This window comes from Hippoglossus hippoglossus, chromosome 6 (genome assembly GCF_009819705.1).
Source record: "Hippoglossus hippoglossus isolate fHipHip1 chromosome 6, fHipHip1.pri, whole genome shotgun sequence".
Taxonomy (NCBI): domain Eukaryota; kingdom Metazoa; phylum Chordata; class Actinopteri; order Pleuronectiformes; family Pleuronectidae; genus Hippoglossus; species Hippoglossus hippoglossus.
Genome location: NC_047156.1, coordinates 14,286,110 through 14,310,385, shown reverse-complemented (window position 1 = coordinate 14,310,385; position 24,276 = coordinate 14,286,110). Strand labels below are relative to the sequence as shown.

The window sequence follows — 24,276 nt, the reverse complement described above, 5'->3', positions numbered from 1 at the left end:
CTATAAACTTGGCAGAAATCGAACATCAGCCGCCACCTCGCAGCTTTGCACTTATGCATGAGCATTTATTACTGGTCGGCGGTGAAGCTGCGAATGACCCGGATTACATGCCATGACCACGACAAGGAGGAGAGATGACAGGCAGGTTGTGGGGATTATGTTTATTCAATATGTTAATGGAAACACACAGATGAGTGGAATGGATGAATGACGATGGAGACCAGATGTTTCACAACAAATGATTTATTTATTGACACAGACAAGTTATTTTTCCTATACAGGATAACTGTGAAATACAAGGAGCCTGGAGATATTAACACATCATCCATCGCTTGTATTCTCCTACTCACCAGCTCCCTTTTCTTCATGCACTCCATTACCATGAGCAGGATCTGCTGCGATTGGCTTTTGGTGTAATTGAAGGTCTTCTGAATAGTCACCAACAGTTGGTCTCGGACGTCATCATTAACCAGGCTGGAGGGTGTGGGGGGGGGGGGGGGGGGGGGGGAGAATGACATTTCAGCCTTTTAACCAGAAGAGTAATGTGAACATAAAGAAGGAGAACTCATCGTCTAAAATCTCACCCTCCATCCTCTGAGAACCTGTGCGCGAAGGAAATGATGTCAGAAGCTCGGCCGCTGCCGTCGCACACCACCACGGGGATGGGAGGATCGTCTCTCAGGCTCTCCAGGGCGATGGAGATCACGTTGGGGCCTCCCTCCACAATCAGACACACCAGGGGGACGCCCTGACCCAGACCTGGAAAACAGCAAAAAATAAACAGTCTGTCGCTGAAAACCCATCCATCTGTTTTTATCACCCAACCTTATGATAACAGAACTTTGAGAGTCAAACGTTGAGCAAACAAAACGTTGATGTGATGTGTCAACAGGCAAAACCTTAGGAGGGAGGTGGTGAAGTCAGTGGTGACGGCTGAGCATCCCTTTGCTGTCCCTGCCTTAACCAAGCTCCAGGCATAGGATGACAAAGGGAAGCCCACAGGTCACAGAGGAGCTCTCTGCCCACGCGTCCAACAAGAGTGTCTCACAGTCACACAACACGGAGGATGTAGGAGCATGTTTCATTACGTGTGTGCAGCACCGTGTGACTTACGAGTGTTAATCTTCTGCAGGGAGATGTGCTTCTCCAGCAGTCGACGCAGTTTGACTTCAGAGCCATACTTCCCGCAGGTGCCGTTGTCAGTCAGGATGAAGTGGGAGTGGCTGTTGTTGAGCACAGCCAGTTTGCTCAGGGGGTTTGCCATTGTCTGATAGGGTCTGGTTACCTGCAAACGAAGGAAGAAATCTGTTTATAAGAAGAAACATTTGCATGAAAGTTTAAGAAATGAAATGCAGCTGCAGATGTTCTTACATCTTTCCCAATGAGGTCCTCTTTGTTCTCCAGGATCCCCCATGGAGCAATTCCAATTGCACACACCTTCCCTCGTGACTTGGAGGAGTGGTCCTTCAAGGCATCTCCCACATGACGGATCACCCCTGAGTTGTAATAATATAATATATTGTTAAACACAGCCTCATGGATAATGACGCTCTCAACTGCCTAATGGGGCTGCATCATGGGACACACTGGAAGACCCGCTGATTGTCTTTTGCGCTCAATTTTTCCACAGAAGCTTTAATTATAGAGCTTAAGCTGTGACAATAGGCTGGTCAAATCTCCCCTAGGAAATTGCAGAATTTGTATTATGTAATGACAATTTAGAACAAAGGTAATCTTCTAATGTCACAAATGGTTTGTTAAGGGAACATTAAAAGCATTGTCCTGAGCCGTCAGTGTCCTACCCGTGTTGACTCCGCCTGTGAAGATCCACGCTCCAGTGGTGACCGCAGCTTTGATCAGGCCTTTGCCAAACACCTGCTTGAGTTTGGGCTGGAGGTCGAAGTTCTGGAGGCCGCCATGAACAGAGATGAGCAACGTGGGCAGCTCCAGCTGCCAATCCTTCACCATCAGATGCAGCAGGTTGTCAGGCTTCGTGTCGTAGGAAACCCTGATGTACTAGTTTAGGAAAAAAAAGTATTTGATTTGTATTAAAACATATTGCATTGAGACTTATTTGAAATGAAACCACATTGTCACTTCATCTACTCTTGGCCACATCACGTCCACTCACATCTCTTAGAACCTCTTACAGCGCCATCTACATTCAACACAGACATTATTTTCCATTAGCTGAGACTCACCATGGCCTTGTTGATGAATCCTCCACCCTGGAACTCAATTAGGCCAAAGGCGTCTGTTGGGTACGTTCTGGTGTATTTTAACAACGTCCATTTATCCTTTGGGGTGTCGAGCTGCACCAGCTGGTTCGTTTCCTCTACCGAGTTGGCACCAGGAGGAATGGCCGCGTGCTGCGTTGTCAGCTGACCACAGGCACATCTAGACATCACAGAACAACAATCACTCTGTTAAAATATCAGAACTGATCCCTGATGTCTAAACTTAAATAAACTGTCTTTGTTTCTCATAGAAATCCCTGAGCGTTACACTGTCAAGTGTTGAGTGGATGAGAGTGACCTGAGTCAAAGAATGTTGTTTCGTGTGCCCATGCGACTGTGTCTTTTCCTCGAAACACACATTGTGCAGGCTCTTTCATGACTGTGCCCATTTCTGGGAAATAATGTGCCTCATCGAACAAAGGGCTGCGCTGCCTGACTGCTCTCAGCCTGTTCTCGGAGCCCAGCATAGTAACCATGTCCTACAATGAACTCTGAAAAACCAGGTTTAATCTCAGTAAATGGTTGATAACCTGTCATAGGTCTCATGATTTAGTGAATTACTTAATTAATTAAAAGGAAGAAATGAAACATTACTCATAATGAGTATAAAACATGATTAATATTTTATACATTATTAACATTGTCATGATTCTATAAAAACTGATCTTTCTATAGACTTGCATGACATTCACATTCTTTTCATATTCTACTCAATTAATTTGAGTGAAATTAAAATAATTGACCTAAACTGTTTCAAGTAGATAAATATAACTTGGTTTGGGATCATGCGCTTAATGTAAACTCTCATTATAAATGACTAAAGACAAAGCTGATGTTGCAACCTGACCTGAGTTTAGCACAAGTGACAAACAGTCATTAAATTGAATTACCTGGTTGGGTCCTTGGTGGGAAATATGTGAACACATTCTCTTTTGAGAAAGGTCCTCTCAATCCAAGCTTTCTGTGCCTGTCAAGAGAAACATTTTGAAAGAAAGAAAGAAGGTGTTAGTCGACATAACAAGTTGCCATACCACAGAGAGATCAGCCGTCTGTTTTTTTTAGTTACACTCTGGAAATCCTCTTAGCGGTAATCCTGGCTAAAAGATGAGGACTTTTTGTATCTTTCCCAAAAAAAAAAAAAAGAATAAATCAAATTAATAAAATGACAGAGAAGACAAATAAGACTTGTAATATCAATAGGCAAAAATATCTTCTGTTATTCCTGAGATTATTATAGATTGATGATACTGTGGTATTAGACACTTTGTCATCATCTGCTCAAGTTTGATGAGCAGCGCTGAGTTCGAAGCGAGCGTTGCTCTGAGAGCCGCTGTCGTTGACAGTGTTGACCAATTAAAACTGAAGCATTGGAGGCGAATCTGTCCAAACAAAAGCTGAAAAGTTAAACCAAAAAAAAGAAGGTATTTAACAACAGTAAACTTTATTTAACTTGATCTATAAATCTGAAGTCATATGAGCATAAATGAACGGACATAAATAAATTCCAATGCAGTCTTGTGACCAGTGACACCAAGTGCCCACAACACAGTGGAGTTACTGTTTTCTCTCGCTCTCTCTCTCTCGCTCTCTCTCTCTCTCTCTCTCTCTCTCTCTCTCTCTCTGGAGGTACTGCAGGAGGGTTGCTGCAAAAAGATCAACTTTGTCATATATATATATATATATATATTCCGCACATACATTGCAAAATCTTTTCATGAACTATAACTATAATATAAATCTTTATATCATACTCTGATTTCTTTTGCTGATCTGCGGCAGAACTGCAAAGACACACTTTTGTGTAAATAAAGAAATATTAACCATTATATTGTTTATATTGTAGAGCTGATATTATACAAGATTCATTCATTTGAATTTGTCTTTATCCCAAACAGTCATCTAAAAATGACTTGGTTCTGTAGATTTAATTAGTCAGTAATGATTTGCTAAATCAGAAGATACAATTAATTTAACTAAGAATATTAATCTACACAATCCAAAGTATTCTTTAGTCAATAAGTGTCATATATCAATTTAAACTATTCCTTTAAGAACACAATAATGCTGTGTGTATGTAAATTACAAATACTGCCCATCAGGTTTTTGTAAAAATACTACCATCCTGATGTATTTTTTTAAAAGACCAACTGGTTGTGGTTGTTTCCGTCTATTTTGTGTCCGTCTTGTCTCAGCAATTTTCCATCTCAGTGTTGTCGTGCATCATTGAGCACTCACAACTCAAACTGTGCTGCCCTGCTGACATTCACCACATCTAAATTCAGATTCAAGGTACCATAAATCGAACAACATCTCCTGCCACTCGCCAGCATCGAAATAATTCTGTCACAAAAGTGTTAAAAATAAAAAAAGTTGCTGCTGTAGATTGTAGATGCACTTACGGATAGTCTTCGGTCCGAGCTGCGGAGTCCTATCGTTAAGGCTGCTGGAGTTAAAGCCTGGAGAGTGGAGAGGTCTAGCGTCTGCTGAGTCTCTGCCAGAGCTTTCTCCTGCTGCTGCTCTCCCAGTCAAGTGCTCTTATTGAATCCCACAGGACATGAAACTTCTTCACTTTATGAGGGCCAGTTAATATGATGAGCATGTGAGCAGGGTCTTTGTTCGCCCAAGTCTCATGACTCCAGTTCAAGGTAATCCTTTTGGGAGTCCCATGACCAACCTCTCCATGCCCACAGGGTATTTTCATCCTTCGCTTGAACAAGGCACAATAAATCTACTTTGATACCCGGCCCCTAATCTCCCAATTTGTTGAAACTCCTTTCTTTGTGTTCACTTCATAGTGTGGAAGATCTTTAGTTTGTGTGAGAAGACAGAGCAGAGCGGCCGACCACGCAGGGACTGCAGTGTCGTTCAGAGGCTCTCCAACTATTAATTTGAAAGTTTTTACCCCCTCCAACTACTTTGATTTCAACCCAATTTGCATAATTGAGAGAATTGGATGCAGGCATTCTTTTGGAAGGCGCCTTGTTAAGACATGACTGGTCTCCAGTTGGGGGCAAGGTCACTCGCTGCTAATTGCAGTTAATCTCCATTTCCACCCACCTTGTTTTTGTGGTGTCAAGGAAAAACTCAGCAGAGGAGCAATTCAATACTCTTTTAATCCTCAAAGAACGATAGTGTTAAAGAGATTCCAGTACACATGTATAATAAATACCCAACCAGCAGGGTGAATTTAACAAACAGCAACATTACATTTAACATACAGGCAGCAGTTTGACTTTCAATTTTTTAAAGCTAAATGGCGGGGGGGGGGGGGGGGGGATTAGGCTTCTTTTTTATAGGGGAATGTCAACTCAGATCTTTTAATGAGTTCAAACTGAATTATGTGTATTGTACATGGTGAACTTCAAGTTTTAAATCAGTTTAAACTGAATTATGTTTATTGTACATGGTGGCCTATCAGTTTAAAACTATTAAGGGCTTCAGGTACGTGCTGAAATAACCAGAGGAAGGCATTAGGTGGGCTGGAAGCTGAGATGGAGTTAAAAAGCTCCGAGGTGCAGATACTCATTTAAAACCTTCCTCTTGTGAAAGGGTTTGATAATCGCTCCTTTTATGGTTGAAAGGAGCAGTTTGAGCCCGACTGTAATAAGTCTTGTTGGTGAAAAAAGACGAGGGAGGTCGGTGACTGATGTCTCAAGGAGACAAAGAGAGAGAGAAGCCTGGCACACACACACACACACACACACACACACACACACACACACACACACACACCCACCCCAACTTGCCCCGTTTGGTCCTGGCAACTGGTAGAAAAATTTGAAAAAAAAATTGCACATGGGCCACTGTTAATTATAGCTGGAGAAAACAAAGCGCATTTCCAGAAGGGTTTGGCCAGTATGACGCAGTTATTTCAGCTTACTTAAACTCATTAACCACAGCAATTAAAACCAAAATCCAGTCAGCAGCCAGCCGCCTCGTTACGAGCTGCCTCTGAGCACTTAGCAGCAAAAACCTTAAAGAATTAGATACCGTGGGATCAGATTGTGTCACGCCAGGCATATTAACACGACTTAAGACAAGCCCCGGAACAATAAACAACATTCATTCCAACGTGCTCCGTTTTCTGAGGAAACGCTGGTGGAAAACAAAAGGCAACTGTGTGAGATGAACATTAGAAGTGGTGCGTTGCTGAGGAGGACACAGGAAACAAATTCATGACTATTTCATTAGCTGTACTTGATGCAATGTTCCTTCTCTTAAATATTAGGCCACTGCTTTGCAATACTGCAAATATGCATATCATTCGGTGTGTTGGGGAAAGTCATTCCACCAGTTTCACAATGTTGTAAATACCATGTTTGTATTAAGTGAAGACACCTACAGTCCACATACACTGTGTGCCATACATTAATGCCTCTCTGCGCTGGAATCACATGGTCCCGGTCTCCTGACCCACGGCTTAGCGAGCAGCTAAATCACAGCACATTTGTTCCAGTTCAGCTACAATTACATGGACCATTCAGCCCCAGCAGTTTTAAGGAAAGGGTATAATGATGCCTGTATTTCTGTATGCTGATATGTGACCGGGATGCACATGATGCATGCTTTCGAGTTGGTGGCTTTATAAAGTAGAGAACGACGAGGAATCATTCGTTCTGAATATTGATTTCAGTAACGACGGAATTCGAACAACAAAAGCCTCATCAGCACAAGTGAAATAGATCAGAAAGGATTTGGGGGTCCTGTGAGGAATGTGATGTCTCCAGGGTCGAAGATAAAAGCAACTAATTGCTCAGCTTTGGTATTGAATGGCGACGTGCTTCGAGTTTGATGCTATGTGACAGGAAGGAAACCCATGAAGACTCCCTCACTGGCGAAAAAAAAAATATTCCAGACCCATGGTCCATCTCACGTGAACCGAATAAAGCGCTGCCTTTTTACGTATTTTCACTTGAGGGGAAAGATATTTGGAAGAAGGCGACACAACTCGAGTTACAAGCTCTGGATAGGCAAATTTGCATTAACTGTGAAGCTAACTGTTTTCACTCTGCCCTGTTTGTAAATGCTCTCATTGTGCTTCTGAGTTTGAAAATCCAGTTAGCCATCACATGAGTCCAACATGTCACTGATTATCCCCGAGAGTTGAGGGAGTCATAAGACGTTTTTTAAAGACACTGTTTCCCTGTGTTTTTCCCCTAAAGAAAAACCCTGATAGGAAAAGAGAATAAATGGAGATTTTCATGGAATCGGCGTAGAGATAACACCTGGGCAACGGACGGTTATTTATAAATCTGCTGAGGTTTGACGGCAGGTCACATATTAGAAGAAAAGTGTTTTTTTGACAGTGGTTGTTTTATTAAACGTTTGACTTGCATGCTGGGTTATATTTTTAAAAAACTGTTTTTCAAACACTCTTTGATTCTGCAGCATAAATATAAAGAGAGTCATCCTATTGCTAACATGTCACCATGTTTAGACGTGTTAGTGTATAGGATGTAAAAGTTTTACCATCTACAGAGCAGAATCAACAGATTTGCCCTTCGCTAAGACCACAGCTTTTATATTTTCCACTTGGTCTGCTTCATAATTTAATACAATAACTTCTCTATGTTTGTCCTTCAGTGACATAAACCCATTTAACTTGTCTTTGCTGCAACATTTGAGGCTCTTACTCCTTTAAGTCTTAGTTTTCACCAAACTCAGAGCTTCAGCCCGGCTCTGGTCCCACAGCCCCAGTATAATTCATGCTCAACCCTGACCTGAATCCTAAAGCTTTTTAAAGATTCTTGGCCCTCACCTGACCTGAGCCTGATGCTTACATCACACAGTCATATGATCTCACACAAAGAAAAAAAGCACTGTGAAAAATGCTGAATTTCTCAGTCCGATTTGTATTGATTTTGTTGCTTGAACAGCTTTTATTAATTTAGTTAATTTGGTTTTCTAATCGTCTGAATACAAAACTTCTCTCTGATCAGTCTAACCCGTTAAACTAAAGACGCTTTCAGTCCATTTCTTTCCTCACTATTGACATATTAGATATAATATCTCAGTAAAATAGGTAAAAGGTCAGTAGTCAGCTGGGTAGATGGGACTTTACAGGCAGCATCTTTATGGCAACAGACAAAGTAATATCATGTGAACGTATTTAACTGAATGTGCTCTCTGTTAGAGACTTTTACCCTCAAATCTAATCTGTCCAAACACTTCCAAGGGATATTGCCTTCAATTTCTGATGCACTATACCATGGATGAAGAGTAAATCCTCATCCTTCATACCACGGCCCACTGTAAATAATGAAGTATATCGTTTAAATAAAGCAGATAAATCCACGATTAAAGACTGTCAAGCATGACAACTATGCATGATCAGAAAAAAAAGGACAATGTTGGCTGTCAGCCGTCTGGTTTGTGCTGCCAATGAGTTTATATTTAGCAACATATCCGATCTCATAAAAAATTCAGCGGAGAGCCATGACATTGCTGGTTGCTTGACGGAGTAAAAGCTCATATATATAAAGAGGCTGTGGATTGTACACAGAATATTAATCTCACCCAATAATGCCTCCATTAACGTATAGAAACCCTCTCCCACTGGATACTTTTAGGGACGCCAGTGTCAGATGTGCAGCTGAAATGTACATCAGGAGCTGATTTAGCCACATAGTGAAGAATCTGCCTCAGTAATAAACTAAACGTTTCAGTACAGGAAAATGTTGGTGATGGTTATAGATAGGAGGTACATTTAATCAACAAAAGTTGAGTTTGAAACGCATTATGTGTTTTATATTTCAGTATATCTTCCATCTTTTTACATTTTAGAGAAAGAAATTTATATATATATGCAGTTCTATAGTAAGATGTTTCCACAAAACAGACACCAAGTGAGTGAATTTGTGGTGTGTGTCAGCGTGTGTATGTGTTGTGTATGTGTGTGTAATCCCAGCATACACTGCTCATTGGATTCGAGCTAGAGGCGAGCATGAATATAAAAATCACATCTTTCTTGCTTTCAAGGACATGTTAATAGGAGTGTGTTAATCACATGAAAGCAGACTTTAGAAAGATATAAAAGTCCTTAATCTGCCGAAGCCATGGTCTTCCATACTGGGCCATTATGAAGGATTAAAGTGGTGTACTGGAGTGAGCTGCTCGCTCGGCTTCCAACACCACTTAGCACTAAGTTTGCAGGGGCTGGGAGTGCAGACCATGTGCTCACTAATATACAGCCCACAGCCCTAAAGGATGCATGTCATTACGCTGTGGGCAGAAGCTCTCAAATGATTGGTTAGGCCCTAATATGGACTATAGTAACGGCTCCATGTGACACAAGCTGTGCAGCACCAGTCATTCTCAGAATAATCATGTGGTTTCACAAAAAGCCGCCAAGAGTTCACAAAAAGCAGCCAAGATAAAAATCCAGTTGTTTGTCATTGATATTAAAACTCTACTCTCTTTATATAATTAAATAGAACTCAAAGGGTAACATAAAACAAACTCTTAAAGACAAATAATTGCACTCCAGTTTGGAGCTAACTCAGACAGGGGACACTGAATCACCTGCTGAATGTGACCTCATCTTACCTTCTGCGAGCCAGATGTGGTTCGTTTGAGCGAGGACCTTTTAAAGGTGGAGCCCGGGCCCTTGGCGTCCATGTTGACGACGGACAGTTTGAGTCAAACTGACTTCGACAGGGATCCTTGGAGAGCGGCGACAGGTCAAGGTTCAGCAGCAGCGTCAGCATGAGAAACACACAGAAACCCCTGGATGTCCACTAAAGGAGCCAAGGCATGGCCACAACTTCTGTGTTCACACATTAGAGAAAAAAGAAAGCATCAAAGTTTCATCAGCATCATTGAAGGCTTCGGTGCTTCGCTCTCCTCTCCGCAGCTTACGCCCGACTGACAAGACAGAGATCCCAGCCAGGGATATAAATCACTCGATGACACACTTGACACATAGACCCTTTCCCTCTGCCGGGCATCCCATAATCAGGCTTAATGCAGCTGGCTCTTACGAAGCCTCAGAGTCTAATGGATAGAGATTTAATAAATGGTTATTGAAGGTAAATCTACTTTGGCACACCACAACCCCAAAAAAGGCTTAGAGAGAGAGACCATGAGAGCTGCAAGGCTAAAGTTAGCCGGCGCAGAGCCAGAGGTTGTCCCAGCAGATAAGGCTCAGTGTGTCTGACAGGGGGACGACAGGAGGGTCCCAACAGAAAGGTGCAAACACACACACACATACAAAATGTGATGCAGAGACAAAACACCAGAATCAACACACACACACCCTGAACAACAATTGAATCTAGAGGGACAGCATCAGACTCATCACTCAGTTTGATTACTACAGTTATGAACACAGCAGAATTTAATGAACAGTGGAGTTGTCTCATTTCCACTCAACAGCAGAATTTTACATGGATAAAGTCGTATCACAGCACAGATTCAAAGCAGCTTGATATTAAGTATTGTTAAGAGTTGTACCTGTTACATAAAACCAACGAAATTAATGGAAAATAAAACTAATATGGCCTAATAGGAAATTGAATTTAGCCAACGCTTACAAATTAGAGCAATTATTTTTGCTTTTAAATAACAAAGCTTGAAAAAAACCTGAAACCATTAGCCGTAAGGTACTTTAATACAGAACTTGTTGCAACTGCTCATGCAACATCATTTAAAATCATTTTGCAATGTTTTATTTTATCAAGGTTTTACCCTTTTCTCATCTGTAACATTTTATTATTTCTGTATTTGTGCACTATTGCTGTGTGATATTCAAATTGATTGAAAACATTTACCTATTGTTTATTTTTAACTGTTTCCTTTTGTTCACCTTAAATTTGCACTTGTTACTGTGTCATTATCTGTATTATTATTATTATTATTATTATTATTACTATTATTATTATTATTATTATTATTATTTACTTCTACTGAATCTTTATCTATCTAAAAAGAGACTATGATGTGTAAGTAACCTCGACCTCTACATTTAAGAACCTGAACAATATATTGTATATATTGTAATGTAACAGATCTATCATATGATGCTCAATATATAAATATTTAAACATTATAAATATATATATATTGATATATATATATATACACATTTATACATGTCTACATTTTCTTCTTTTCTTCATATATATATATATATATATACATTTATATTGTATACATGTATATTTATAATCTTTATATGTTTATATATTGTTATAGATAATCTGAAAATTATTCTAAAACCTCCGACCTCCTGAGCCACAGATGGAAAAAGAGTCAGATCAGATAAATTAGAAATCCAGTGACTCCCTCTGCTGGTTACTAAATTGAGCTGTAGCAGGAGGCAAATAAGGACAATTTCCATGGCAACAGTCAAAACTGTCGAGAAAACATTTAGAGAAAAACAAACCCACTTCTGCTTGAAGCAGGGCGGTCTATGTCTATGTCAGCGCCTCAGATCAGATAATAATCCTGTAAAACTGTAATGAAGCTCACATAAGCCTCAGGAAGCAACTGTACCTGTTGTGGCGAGTGAAGAAAGTCAGATGATGTTTTCTTGAGGTCAAAATCACAAACGATCAACAACAACCACCACCATGCATCTTTTTTTCTCTTGTCCATTGCAGCCATGTGTCTCAGTGTTGTCTGCCTGGATGAAGGATAATGCGTAATTTCTCCTCGTAAGCAGACACAAATGAGCTTTATCATCTGCTGGTGGCTTTGTGTGTGTGTGTGTGTGTGTGTGTGTGTGTGTGTGTGTGTGTGTGTGTGTGTGTGTGTGTGTGTGTGTGTGTGTGTGTGTGTGTCACTGCAGGAGATTATTTATCTGCAGGAGAAGGTGCAGCACTGAGCTGAGCAGAAGCAACGAGAGCTGCTGAGTTTGAAGTGTGGTGTTGACCAAAAATACAAAGGGGAAGTCAAAGTGCAACAAAGTACATTTACCCATTACTGTACTTTAGTACATTTTTCATGTATCTGTACTTCACTACATATATTATCAAGCATTTGTACTGTCTACTCTATTACATTTTTACAAAGCATTCCGTTACATATTCACATAAGTTTTTTGTGTATTGTTATAGAGTGATCAATAAGGGGAACTGGTCACATCTGACTCTGCCTGTAGCAGCAGCATCACTTGTATAGAAGAAACAACTAGAATGGATTCAGAAGAGGCCGAGACTCAGCCATAATGATGTAGTAGACAGTTACATTATGGAAGAGGATAAGAGGATAGTACTCACTCAGTAAGTACTTTTAATACTTAAAGTATATCTAAGAGGAAGTACTTACTTCTCCTCAAGTAGAAAAGTCAATGTTGTACGTTTACCTGTACTCATATTTTGTATATTTTGGCTATTTATTTGTACTATTACTTAGCACTGCCGTCCCCTTAGATCAGAAACAGATGGATGAATCTACATGTGGACATGACACTGAAGCCTGAGGAAAACGGACAATTTGAAACTACAGGCGCATTGATCAACAAACGATGGATTTTCAACAAACTGCAGTGAATGATATAGAGTACAGAAGATATTGGAGCCCACAAAAACAGGATGTTGATATACTATCATCTCTTCACTGGTGGCAGGTGACATCTAAAGTAAATCCAACCTGACGTGAATGCATCACTGAAGAGGTTGTTGTTGGCAGAGGAGGTTCATTGATTTTCCTTCCTTAGAAAATACATTGTCCCCTTTGCCCAAATTCATGTGAGAAAATAAATAACGCCTTATAAAGTTTAATTAAGATTATGTAAATAATCAGTACATTCATTTGTCAACAATAATAATGAGCGGGAAGCTTTGTGAATTTAAGGTATAATCTCATCAAGTATTAATATGACTGTATCTCCGTGCAGTACACAATGTACAGAGTACGATGCGGACGACAAAGAGCATGTAATTCCCAACTTCGGCCACAAGATAGCGCTCTGAACTATTATATGACCTGGGGATTTGTGCATCACTGTGAGTGTGGGGGGTCACACACACAGAGGGATTGACCTGCCATCATGACAGTCACTGTGGTTTCAGATCTATCTGGTGGTGTCTATATGAGATCCACCAGCAGAGCCACAAGCAGAGATGTGCAAACAGAGGAGGTGCTTCCTTTGTATTCAATACTTTGTTTGGCATCAAGCCCGATCTACCTGTGAGTTGCTTCACTTGATAACTTGTAAATATCTGGTGTGACTAATTTCTTCTATTAAGCCAGATGGGATGAAGCCAACAACTGGAAGGCAGGTCTAGGCCGAGCCGACTCCAACGTGTGATTCTCTGGAAGGAGACAGTGTTCATGAGAAAGAGAGGACGTCTCACTGTGTGCAGCTCGTTGAAGCCGTGGAAGAGTTTCTTTGTTCCTGTGAGGTGCTGACAGGCATTTCAATTCATTTAAACTTACAGAACCAGAGCAGTGCAGAAACCTGACGGAGACAAACACCAAACTAAGGGAATTACGTCAGCTTGTTCTCGCACGTGCTTTTTTTTTTATCAAGGTGATCTGCAGTGACCTAAGCTAATAAAACAATAATAAGTAGTGTGTTTTGTTTTTTTTGACTTGGTGAACACCCAGTGTTTCTGCTGGTTGCTAGGGAGACGGACAACACCCTCACCTGAGACCTTGGTGCTTCAGGTGTGTTCAGTCCCTCAGTACAGCGGGGGAGGACAAACACACCCGGCTGATAATAACATGCACGCAGTTGGACTGATAGATTACAGAAACGCTGCTTTACATGTGTCGAGGGAGATAACACACCACAAGGATGTGTAAATGAGTGAGTGTTGACATTTCATCTCTCTTTACAGACCAAACACTGAACATGAACCTGAACTGAAGGGCAGGAAACGTTCTTCAGTGTTTTGTTATGAGCGGGTCGTGTCAGGACATGTTCTCTCTGCACTCTTCGTGTCCATGTCTAGCATCCTGAGTTCCCCGCACAATAACCGCTTATTTGACACGACACGAGTAAAAGCTTGATTTGTACGTCTCAAACCCAACGGGAGGTGCATTTAAGAGGTGTGCAACACGGTCCTGAATATTGTTTAACTATCATTTCAAGCCAGACAATTTCACTTTTTATTATTTTGAAAGAAATGTCAGAATTGTGCTCTTGAAAGCTGAATTTATGAGCAACTCGAATGGCACACTGTAGAGTTCATATCCCTACTGAGGCCCAACAGTCCCCTTATGAAACCACATTCAAATTCACTAGAGGTCCTGATTTTTATTTGGATCTGCACCAAATTGCACACACTCATAAATATCAGTCCCCTACACGTGCCTGATTTTTCAAAACCAAAATACATAAATTATTCTAATTTGAGAAATCAACAAAAATGCTGCGAAAAGCCCAATCTTTCAATGTTATTTTAGAACATATGACAAGATGGAGGATATCCCTTGTACGTTTGAAGGTCTTCCGCACAAGTTAAGATGCCAGCCAGCAGTTAGTGGATGTTAGTGCTAAAGAAGAACTCCCTATCTGTCAATGTCAAAGAAAGTTGAAAAAATAATCCTGCATCCACACTGAAATTGAATAGATTCTTCCTTGGGTCAAGCTCCTCCTCTAGTTTTTGCGTAATCCTGCTAACAAACAAACAAGAGGAAAACATCCCCCCTGGGCAGAGGTAATAAGATGCACTTCAGCAAACTCAGGAATTAGCCTGCTACAGCTTTACTTCTGGTACTCGGTCGCCTGACTACAGTTCAAGTTACTAATGTTTGCCTACAAAGCAACTTCTGGGTTTGCACCCATCTATTTCAACACTCCTTCTAAAGGCACTGTGTTCCTCCCAGGATCGCGTCTGGCTTTGCCCTCCCTGCAGACCAGGCAGTCAGTCCAGACTGTTCTCGTTTGTGGTTCCCTGGTGGTGGACTGAGCTGCCAAATGTGATCAGTGCAGGGGTGTCCCTCTCTGTCTTCATGAACCTCTAAAGACTTGTGTCTTCTGAGAGAACCTCCTCTCCTAACACCTCTAACACCCAAACATGTCCCACTAGCACTTACTGTGCACTTTCACTTCACTTCTTCACCTGATCTCATGCACTTTGTCCTTTTGAACAGACTTAGTACTTCAATGTTTCCTCCTGCACTGTGTTTGGTGTTGTCCCTCAGTGCCCCTCAGTTCTAAGTTCCCAACAGAATTAATGTAAAATGTAATGTCACGTCCAGTGGCTTATTGTGTCTAATGATAGCAAACTTATGATAGATATTGTTGCGTAACTGACATTGTTATTTGTTAGTTTGCTGACTGTTGTCTGTAAAACATTTACTAAAACACAGCACAAAATGCAACTAGTTGTTTTTAAAGCCATGCAACATGGCAATATGGTTTTGAAAACTTAAAATATTGCGTCTGTTTTTGTCACTGTGACAATTGTGAAATCCCTGAAATTATCCACATTTCTGTATATCGAGGTCTTACAAAGATAATACCAATATTTCTGAAGTGTCTCATATTATGATTTATCATTTTTGTGACCATATTCAACTGCTACTACATGTAGTCTTCTTTTTACACTGTTTATCCTGTATAACACATAATTCGACTCATTCTACGCAGTGGACAGTACATTACATTCCATATATATCATCACCGTATATATACTTTTACTATTACTACGCCAATGGTATCATTGTTCTTGTGTCCATTTGTTTATCTTTTCATATATCTACAGTAAATGCACTGTTGCTACTTTGTGATGCCTTTGTGAACATGTTTGTGTGCAGTACCAATACGATATAATCCAATAGTCAAAGTTTATGGCTAACACTTGTTCACTGTATTGCAGAAAAACAAGCTAATCTAACACTACATCTAAAGATGCACAGGAAAATAAAAGCAGATTGTTGTCAGGAGCTGGAAAGCTTAGATCTTCTCAGGTTGAAAAGGGTCAAGGGTTCTTCCTCTCAAAAATAATAACTTATACTAATATAGAGTATACATGTGCGTAAATGATAAGGAGCTTTTTTTTAGAAGGTGAAGGAGGAAGAAGCCCCCTATGGGCCACGTCTCAGAGCTGAGGGGTGTGTCCACGCATGTCAGAAAAAGGATGTTTACAATGTCTGGGGCTCGAGAGGGGGCAGAATTGGCTGAAGGGTAAAATTGCGGACGTGTTGAGCCCTTGGTTTTTCCTGAAGGTTGCAGCTTATGAGGATAACACTGATGATAAGGCATATGTTGAGAGGAGTGGTCGCTCTGTACTCCACCGTCAGCACAAAATGGGTTTTAGGGAAGTGGATAGGAAGCAGGCGTGGCAGAATGTAGGTCTGTGTGCACAAGGCTAACAGCTCCTCTGGTGAAACACCACGGCAGGCTCGTGCACACCCAGCTCTGCCTGCCTCTGCTCGCGGAGTGGCTCACTGCACACCACTTGAGCAAAGCTGTTCCTGGAAACCTGTCCCCTGGGAGAAATGCATTCCATGAATCTCCTGCTCGGAGCGGTTAATCGTCTAGCCTGTTTATGTATCTCTATTCTGCCTGCTCAGTGATTGCATGCTGGCATAAGGCATTTCCGCGATTGACCTGGGGCCCCACACAAAGGTTAAGAGGGAATCCATGTGCTGCAGTGGAGCTGTAAAAGTGCCGCTCTCTTGACCCGCAGGAAGTTTCTCCAACCCATGACTCCATTTCACGATATCTGTCAAAACGAACAGAACAGTGGCTCCTTCCTATGATCAGAGAGGGGTTTCATAAACCTCCGTGTTTGTGTTTGCAGCGTCTGTGCTGTCAGGGGAAAGCACATAAGCCCTTCCCCAGCAGCTCTTTCTCACTGGAGGAGGGGGGGGATGTCGAGTCCTGTGCTCAGCTGCGTAAACTTCCAGAATCAACTTGTAGTCCAAGATCCAAACAACCAGATGCGGGATTCACACTCAGAAGCCCTTTTCCCCCCTACTCTTTCCTTGACCTTTTAAGGGGCCGACATGTGATGGACTGACGGAAAGAAATATTTAAACTGCATTAACACTCTGGAGATGTGAGACGGGAACAGACAGCTAGACTGACAAAAAACACAAAAAGTGCCGATCAGCACTTTTCGCACCAGGAACCGAAGCCACTCGACACAGTCACGGCCTGCGTCAGACGTCTCCAGTCACAGAACACAGTGTAATAGATGCAAATGAATGTCAGAATTGGATGTAAACAAGCAAAATCAATAGTCATTGCTGTGCTTGTTTGATTTCCTCTACAGCCCAAGTACTGCTGTGAGCGAGATTACTGGGAATTACGAGCCAAAAACGGTCAATATTTTTAGAGCTTCATCGGAGCCACAGGCTGTTGTTAATGCCACGCCGGCTCTGTATAATTCACAGAGATGTTTCTATGACTGGGGCATACAGAGAAACACAGTATTATGTGGGAAGAGAGAGCCATGAGCTTGGACTGTTCCAGACTCCTCCAGCCTCAAGTGACTCAAACATCAAGGCGGACGTATGTAAATATTATTCACTGGACCTAACTGCTTAAATGAGAAATAGAAAACTGGGGGGGGGGGGGGGGGGGGTGTTCTCAAACCTTTGACCGTCAGTGCAGGTCTGCAGCTGTGACGTGGAAGAGAAACACCCGTTCGTTAAAAAGGAAATAGCATTGTTTGTGTGTCTGAGCTTGAGACAAAGAGCCAGTGAGGTTCTCATCTCCTCATTGATTGGGCACAGTGTCTTACAGGGCGGCCATAAAGGCCCAAGTCAGAGCAAGTCGAGCATGTGTCTAATCCTGCTGATCATAGCACCATTGTCATTATCTATGGGCTCTTGCCTGTGACTGTAATTAGAACTGCCTGTGGATGATCTGAAACACAGATGGTGCTGGGAGACTATGCAAACAGCAGTAAGGTAATCGGTCGGGGCTGCAGACAAATCTTTAAAGACCTCAGCTGACTGAGGCTAAAGGCTACGTTCTCTTACGTTCTTTGGGGGCGTTTTCAAACCAGAAAGTTCTCTGTCCACACTAGCGTTTCGGCTCATTATCTGTTTTAATCCCCGTCCATGCTGACAGCCCCACCAGAAAATGTGAGTTCAGTAAATGTCTGAAAGCAGCTTTACTGTCATGAGAAACCTCTTCAGCCATGTGACAGCTGTAAAATGTGAATGATGGGTCTGAAATGAAACTCAAGGATGTGAAATGCAATTAATCAAACGTTGCCGCTGACGATTGATTCACACCAAGTCATGTCCTCGTGTTCATTAACCTTATCAACCGCGCCACACTCCCACATTATTCATGCACCTGCTGTGAATCCAGATGTTCTTCAAAGCTCGAGGGATTTTGGGGTCTTGAAGTTATGCTGAGGTCTTAATGCGAGCACCAGCCCGCTCTCATCTTGAGCAGCATGTGCAGGTACGTGTCTCTAAAAGTCTGTAAATCAAATCATTGCCCTTAAAGTCAAACTGTTTTCTCACACCCACACAGGAAGTGGGGTTTGACTGAGACACAGCTGCTGTGACACAGAACCTCCCCTGCAGCAAAGCATGTAAGGTACATGTTTTAGTTGCTTTCATGATTCTACACGAAACTTCAGGAAAAAATGTGATTCTCAATCAAAAACCAGCAGCTGCCTGTTCAGGACACAATCGCTTCTTCACATGTATACGCTCACGTTGATTCTCAACAACAACAGCAGATGACGAAACAAATATGACTCAAGGGCGATTTAATTTCAACTTTATCTTCACCAGCAGACTGTGTTTTCATTTGCTCCCGAACCTGCAAATTCACATTCTACGCCATCATTCACCAAAAAGTCCGGAGGCTTCTTAAACTCATGCTAAGTTAAGCTGTTTTAATGGGAGCTGAAGAAGCTCATCTCACCGATAAAGCTCCGCAAAAGTGGATTCTACTGCAAAACTCCCACTTCCCACATCTGCATCATTTGAGTCACTTTACAGGATGTTTCATTTGGCGTCTGGAAACATGCATCTTTCCAGCGGTGAATGCCTTGACTCATGCGCTTGTTGATGCAGGTGTGGGGCCGCTGTGCAGTCGCAGTATCAAAGGGATGAAATTAAAAGACATTGGGCTCAACACAAGAACCACCCTCACGACAAGACTGGTGGAGGCACAGGCCCAGTCTGTCCGTTTACAACCATTATGTAAAGATTTGCACTGTGGCGCTGCACACATGCACGTTGCCTGTGTGCTTTGGGGCTGCCTGAGTTATTTCACTGTTGCTGACCTACATACACACATTGCCATGTCAGCCCTCAAAATTCAGCCTGCCTCCATAGATCCTCCAGACAGGAGACATCCAGAGAACATAGCAACAGACCCCCCCCCCCCCTCTACCACCACCACTATTAACCCACCCCCTCCTATGCAGCTATGCAGGCCAGGACATGGGGGAAGGGACTGAGTTAACATATGGCTTATTGTGTATTGTGGGGCTATGGCTTTCAGCTCATCAACAACACTGGCTCTCCCTCCTCCTGTCACAAAACTGTGTTGCACTGTCGGGCTGGAAAATCACTATGCGGAGTTGTGTTTCTGAAAGAGTGACTCATTGTGTGTTTATACATGGACACAAAGTGACACTAAAAACTCCCTGAACGCGCACTGGCTAAACTTATTGTCCCCCTCTCACCTCCTTAATAACAACGTGTGTGTGACACTTAACAAGTGGTATAATCACACTGACTGTGCGCGCCAGGCGCAGACAGCTGCCGGGGAATGATGACTACCTGTTTTATAACCATGTTTGCTTTGGAGCAGAATGTGTTGCTGGCACAGTTTGTGGCTCCGTTGCGTGTCTAGCAAAATGGTCCGCCACAGTTTGGTGACGCAAGGAGGGCTATTAATATCGCAGGAACGGGATGTTCTCGCCCCGGCATTGGGGTCATTCGAGGATAAACAACGTGCATCCCCTGTAGATGGTGTTGTTACGGCGAGGAGCGGGAGCTGGGAACTTTGAGAAGGCGAGACGCTGCCGCAGATGCTCCCCCTTCTCATCTCCAGGCCTCCAGCGCGCACCGGAGCGCATCCACGCGGTCCGCCTGGTTCATAAACCGAGCAGCAGGGCTGCGTGTGCACCAGTCTGCGTGGAGCCTCGCCCACTTGTGAACCCGCTGACTTTTAGAGCGCACTCGGGTCGAAGCGGTGAAAACAACCATGTGATGCAAGAGCACCTCTGTGGAAAGCGTATGTTTTGAAATTAAGCCTCCCTTTTTGAACTCTAGCTGCCTCACATAGAGTTGAAGGCGGTGGTTCGTGCGCCCTGCTCGCTCCAAACTGACCCATAACCGTGCGTAAAAGAAAGTGGAAGACATGTAAGGAATTTGCACCAAACACATGGGCAAAGGGGGAATGAGGTCACATCATAAAAAGTCATGGACGCTTGTTTATGCCACCCATCTATCTATCTATCTATCTATCTATCTATCTATCTATCTATCTATCTATCTATCCAGGAAATATTTTGTCACTTTCTTTAACAGTGCTGAATATATATTTTCTGGTTTTCCCAGGAAGAGTCTTGGATCGTGATGGAAACAAATCAGGCATGTTAGCAACTGAGTTCTGTGAGTGGGTGAAATGTAAGGCGACTGTTGGGCATTGGTGGAGGTGTGTGTTCACAGAGTGCCATTCTACTAAAACAAAAGTCATCAGCAGATAAATCATTGATGAAAATGATCGCCAGTTGGAGCCGTAATGTCTCGCATCAAGTTATATATGTCTTCAGTTGCAGTGTTCAGTGCTGTCACAGGCCATGTTCATTCCTCGTGGATGACATGCCATATAAGTGCCTCTGTTGAATGGCGCTAGAAGAGATACCCTCATCCCCACAGCATCAGCACAGTGGATAATGCAGCGCCCGCGGACTCACCACCGAGCTGAATGGTGTGTTTCTGAGCCACTTCCCCTCACCAGTGCCTGCGAGGCTCATCCCCCCCCCCCCCCCCCCCCCCCCCCCCGCCACTGCACTGATCAATGCATTCTGAATAGGGCCACTACTGACCAGCAAATGGGAGCAAAAACAAAACTGTGTCCGCTTCACTTTGCTCTTTTGAGCTGTATTGTGTGCAGCAGACAAAGCCACCACGCTGTGATGTAAAGGGACAAAGATGGCAGTACATACTCATGGCTCAGCGTTAGCCTGGGGTCAAGCAATGACGTGGAGTTTGAACTCAACGGCACATACATGGCAGTCATCGCTTTCACGTCATAGGATAGAGTGGATTGTCTTGAGGAGGCTCTTCTGCTCTCATATTTTACAACGGACGATTCAAAATGTTCCACCGATGGGTGTTGGGCCGCACTCTGTCCTTTGTGGTGCTGTGCTGGGGAGGCAGCACCAAGGCGGGGGAGGCAGGCAGGATTAACATACTGGTGAAAAAGGCTGCCTCTGTTGTGTGGCTGAACGTGGACGGCCTAGAGGCACAGGCAGAGGGAGGATGACGACCAAGCTGAACTCCTTCTTCGACAACAAACACCTCCCACCCTTCTGTGAACTGATGCAGCCAACCCCCTTCCCAGTGTGCACCCTCTTCGTGCAAGGTGCCTCACAGAGCACCTTTGAGTTCTCTTTTGTGCTACACTTCCTCATCTTTCTTCCGGTCTCAACTTACTAGTTGTTGTTGAAGAGTGACACACCTGCGGGACAGCATCTACACAAACGGCCCTGCACTGCTTTTGTGTGTAAATCTGCATGTTAACTGCCCGAGCAGGTAATTTCTACCTCAACCCATAAAATCATTTCCTTATGTGCACAAGCAGCTTTTACAGGCGTGCAAGTTGTTTACACAAGGCATTTACTGTCTATGAACTGCATATACTATTGTCTGACCTCGTTAATGTGAACACTTTATAACACAATAAAGCTGCTGAAGGCAAGATTCAACTACCTCCAGGAATAGTTCGATGAATTTGGAAAGAGTTTTACCTGGTTACTCACTTTCTTGCTAAGAGTTAGTCTACATCAATACATTTTCGTTTTCATTTGAAGACCAGTTTTCAAACTAAAACAACCTCTGTCCACACAGCAGTTTTGGCTGCTTATTAAATTGAATCTAATCATATTAACATCATGTGACTGCTCACGTACACCGGGCATGCATGTGCCGGTGTAAACAGGAAGGCAATCATGTGCCGGTGTAAACAGGAATTGTTGCAGACTGCTCAAATAACACCTTTTTCTCCTATGCATGTGAGCAGTTGTATCATTGTAAAATTCAGAATTTAACAGCACAACAGCTGTTAGCAAAGACAACAGGGTCAGCAACTTGTTATTGATTATCCATGTTGCGTTCTACACTGGTAGCAGAGGCTAATGGGGGTTATTTTATTCCAGAACGGGGTCATGTGACATGAGCCTGACGAATCAGCGAGGTCTACTTCATGACAGAAAAGACCCAGTCAGCAAGCGAGTGGGTCTACTTCATCATTTCCAACATGTCTGTTTCTGCTCGTCCAGACTAAAACGCAGCCCTGGAGTTTTCAAACTAAAACGTGGCCAGCAGCGTTTCCAAACTTAGCAGTTTTAGCGGCTCTAAAACTTCGGAGTAGTGTGGACGGCTGGTGAATCTGTAGCAGTGTTGATGCGTTTTCTAATGAAAGGACAGCAGTATGGTTGTAGCCTTAGATGACAAGTACAATGCCACTATCCTGTTTGCCTGCTAAATCTGCGTAAGGCCTGCATGAGGACAATTAGCTTAGCATCAAGACTTGAAGCAGGTGGAAACAGCTAGCCTGTCTCTGTCTGAAGGTCACGACAGCCTCTTAACCTCATTACAACATTATTTTGTGTGTTTAAAAGCATGTATACATGACAATTTGTGGATTCACAGAGAGTTATGTGCCAGACCATGTCATGGATATATGGATCCTGTTATCTTGACTGAGACGGGCTGTTTCCCTTCACATCTTTATGCTAAAATAAACCAACTGGCTGCTACCTGTAGCCATGTATAGGCCTATATATCATTAATATATATATTTCATTAAGATCATGGAAAGAAAGAAAAGAAAAATGTTATTTTAGAAATTAAGCTCCACTCAAGATACACTTTTAGAAAAAACAAACTTTAGAATAAGTTGACTGACAAACAGCACTTTGGTAATAATCCTTTCTTAATAAAACACGAGAACGTTTCTGACCAGCATGGAGAGGAAGAACAGACGTGTGGGCTTGTTTGGTGCCAACTCGTTATTTGGCTTTCACTTTTGTCCCGAATTCTCAGAAGTATTTGTTCAGTCTCCTGTTTGCTCTATGCGTGTCTAATGGAAATGTTAGGACAGTAGAGGCTTGATGATAAGGACCCAATAAAGTAACCAGTATATCCTGCTCGACAGCAGCCAGGCTGCACTTTGTCACAGTTGCACCTGACTGACTCATTTGGCCTCATGTGATCACTGCGTTCATATATATGCTACATGTAATCTTAAATCGTAAAAACCTTGAAACTGCGGTTCATGTGGTTTGTTGTTACAGTGACCTACAGAGGGAGTGTGTCAGACTCACACTGTTGACTTATATGATCATGTTTACCCTCCGACACCTATTTAACGTCTTGTGCGTGACTAATCCTCTTTTCTTCTATACAGGTAAAATTGCCACCTGTTTTGTCAGTATTAGTCATGAGGCCCGACTGCTCGTGTGTCACTAAGGATGACTGAGCTTTGTAGAGCAACACAAAGAAGTGGCAGCATTGTGGGGCTGACGCCATAGCACCTCATGTTCTGTGTCTGTTCTCACAGCTCAAATAACGTCATACGCTGTTTTTTTTATCAGAGAGTTGTGGTATCTGATTTTTACTTGTCGAGTCGGTAACAGATAAGGCACATGACATTTCCAGAAAGACTGGCTCCGCACCAAAACATCCTTAAGTGCTGTGCTTTTTTCAGTTCTGATAAGAGCTGGCTGATTTTCCATTTAAGGGAAGTTGGATTGCCCAAGCAACTTCAGCTCTGAATTAAAGGAAATCCAGTAGAAACTTTTTAGTTAATAAATGATTACGATTACAAGAAAAGTTCTGTTTTGATGAAAAAACATAATAAGTATTGTAAAGATGTATGACGTGACAGCTCCCCAAAAGTGAGGCCAAATAATCTTGATCAACCCTTGGTGGCTAG

General features: G+C 42.5%; 1 protein-coding gene across 3 annotated transcripts in view; it reads right to left on the bottom strand.

Annotated features, from left to right (window-relative positions):
- The window catches only part of LOC117762829 (transient receptor potential cation channel subfamily M member 1), a 37,376-nt gene that overhangs the window by 9,827 nt on the left and 3,273 nt on the right, over positions 1-24,276 (bottom strand). Inside the window, exons 1-9 of one of the 3 annotated variants that reach the window (XM_034587475.1) lie at positions 11,730-11,890; positions 9,783-10,002; positions 3,128-3,204; positions 2,202-2,397; positions 1,803-2,016; positions 1,372-1,496; positions 1,114-1,285; positions 585-759; positions 351-474 (exon numbers count right to left, since the gene is read on the bottom strand). In XM_034587475.1, the coding sequence (XP_034443366.1) occupies positions 351-474; positions 585-759; positions 1,114-1,285; positions 1,372-1,496; positions 1,803-2,016; positions 2,202-2,397; positions 3,128-3,204; positions 9,783-9,854 (1,155 nt within the window). In that variant the 5' untranslated portion in view covers positions 9,855-10,002; positions 11,730-11,890. Of the gene's footprint in view, positions 1-350; positions 475-584; positions 760-1,113; positions 1,286-1,371; positions 1,497-1,802; positions 2,017-2,201; positions 2,398-3,127; positions 3,205-4,636; positions 5,096-9,782; positions 10,003-11,729; positions 11,891-24,276 lie in introns of those variants that run through there. The other 2 variants (XM_034587474.1, XM_034587476.1) reach the window with 2 other exon arrangements.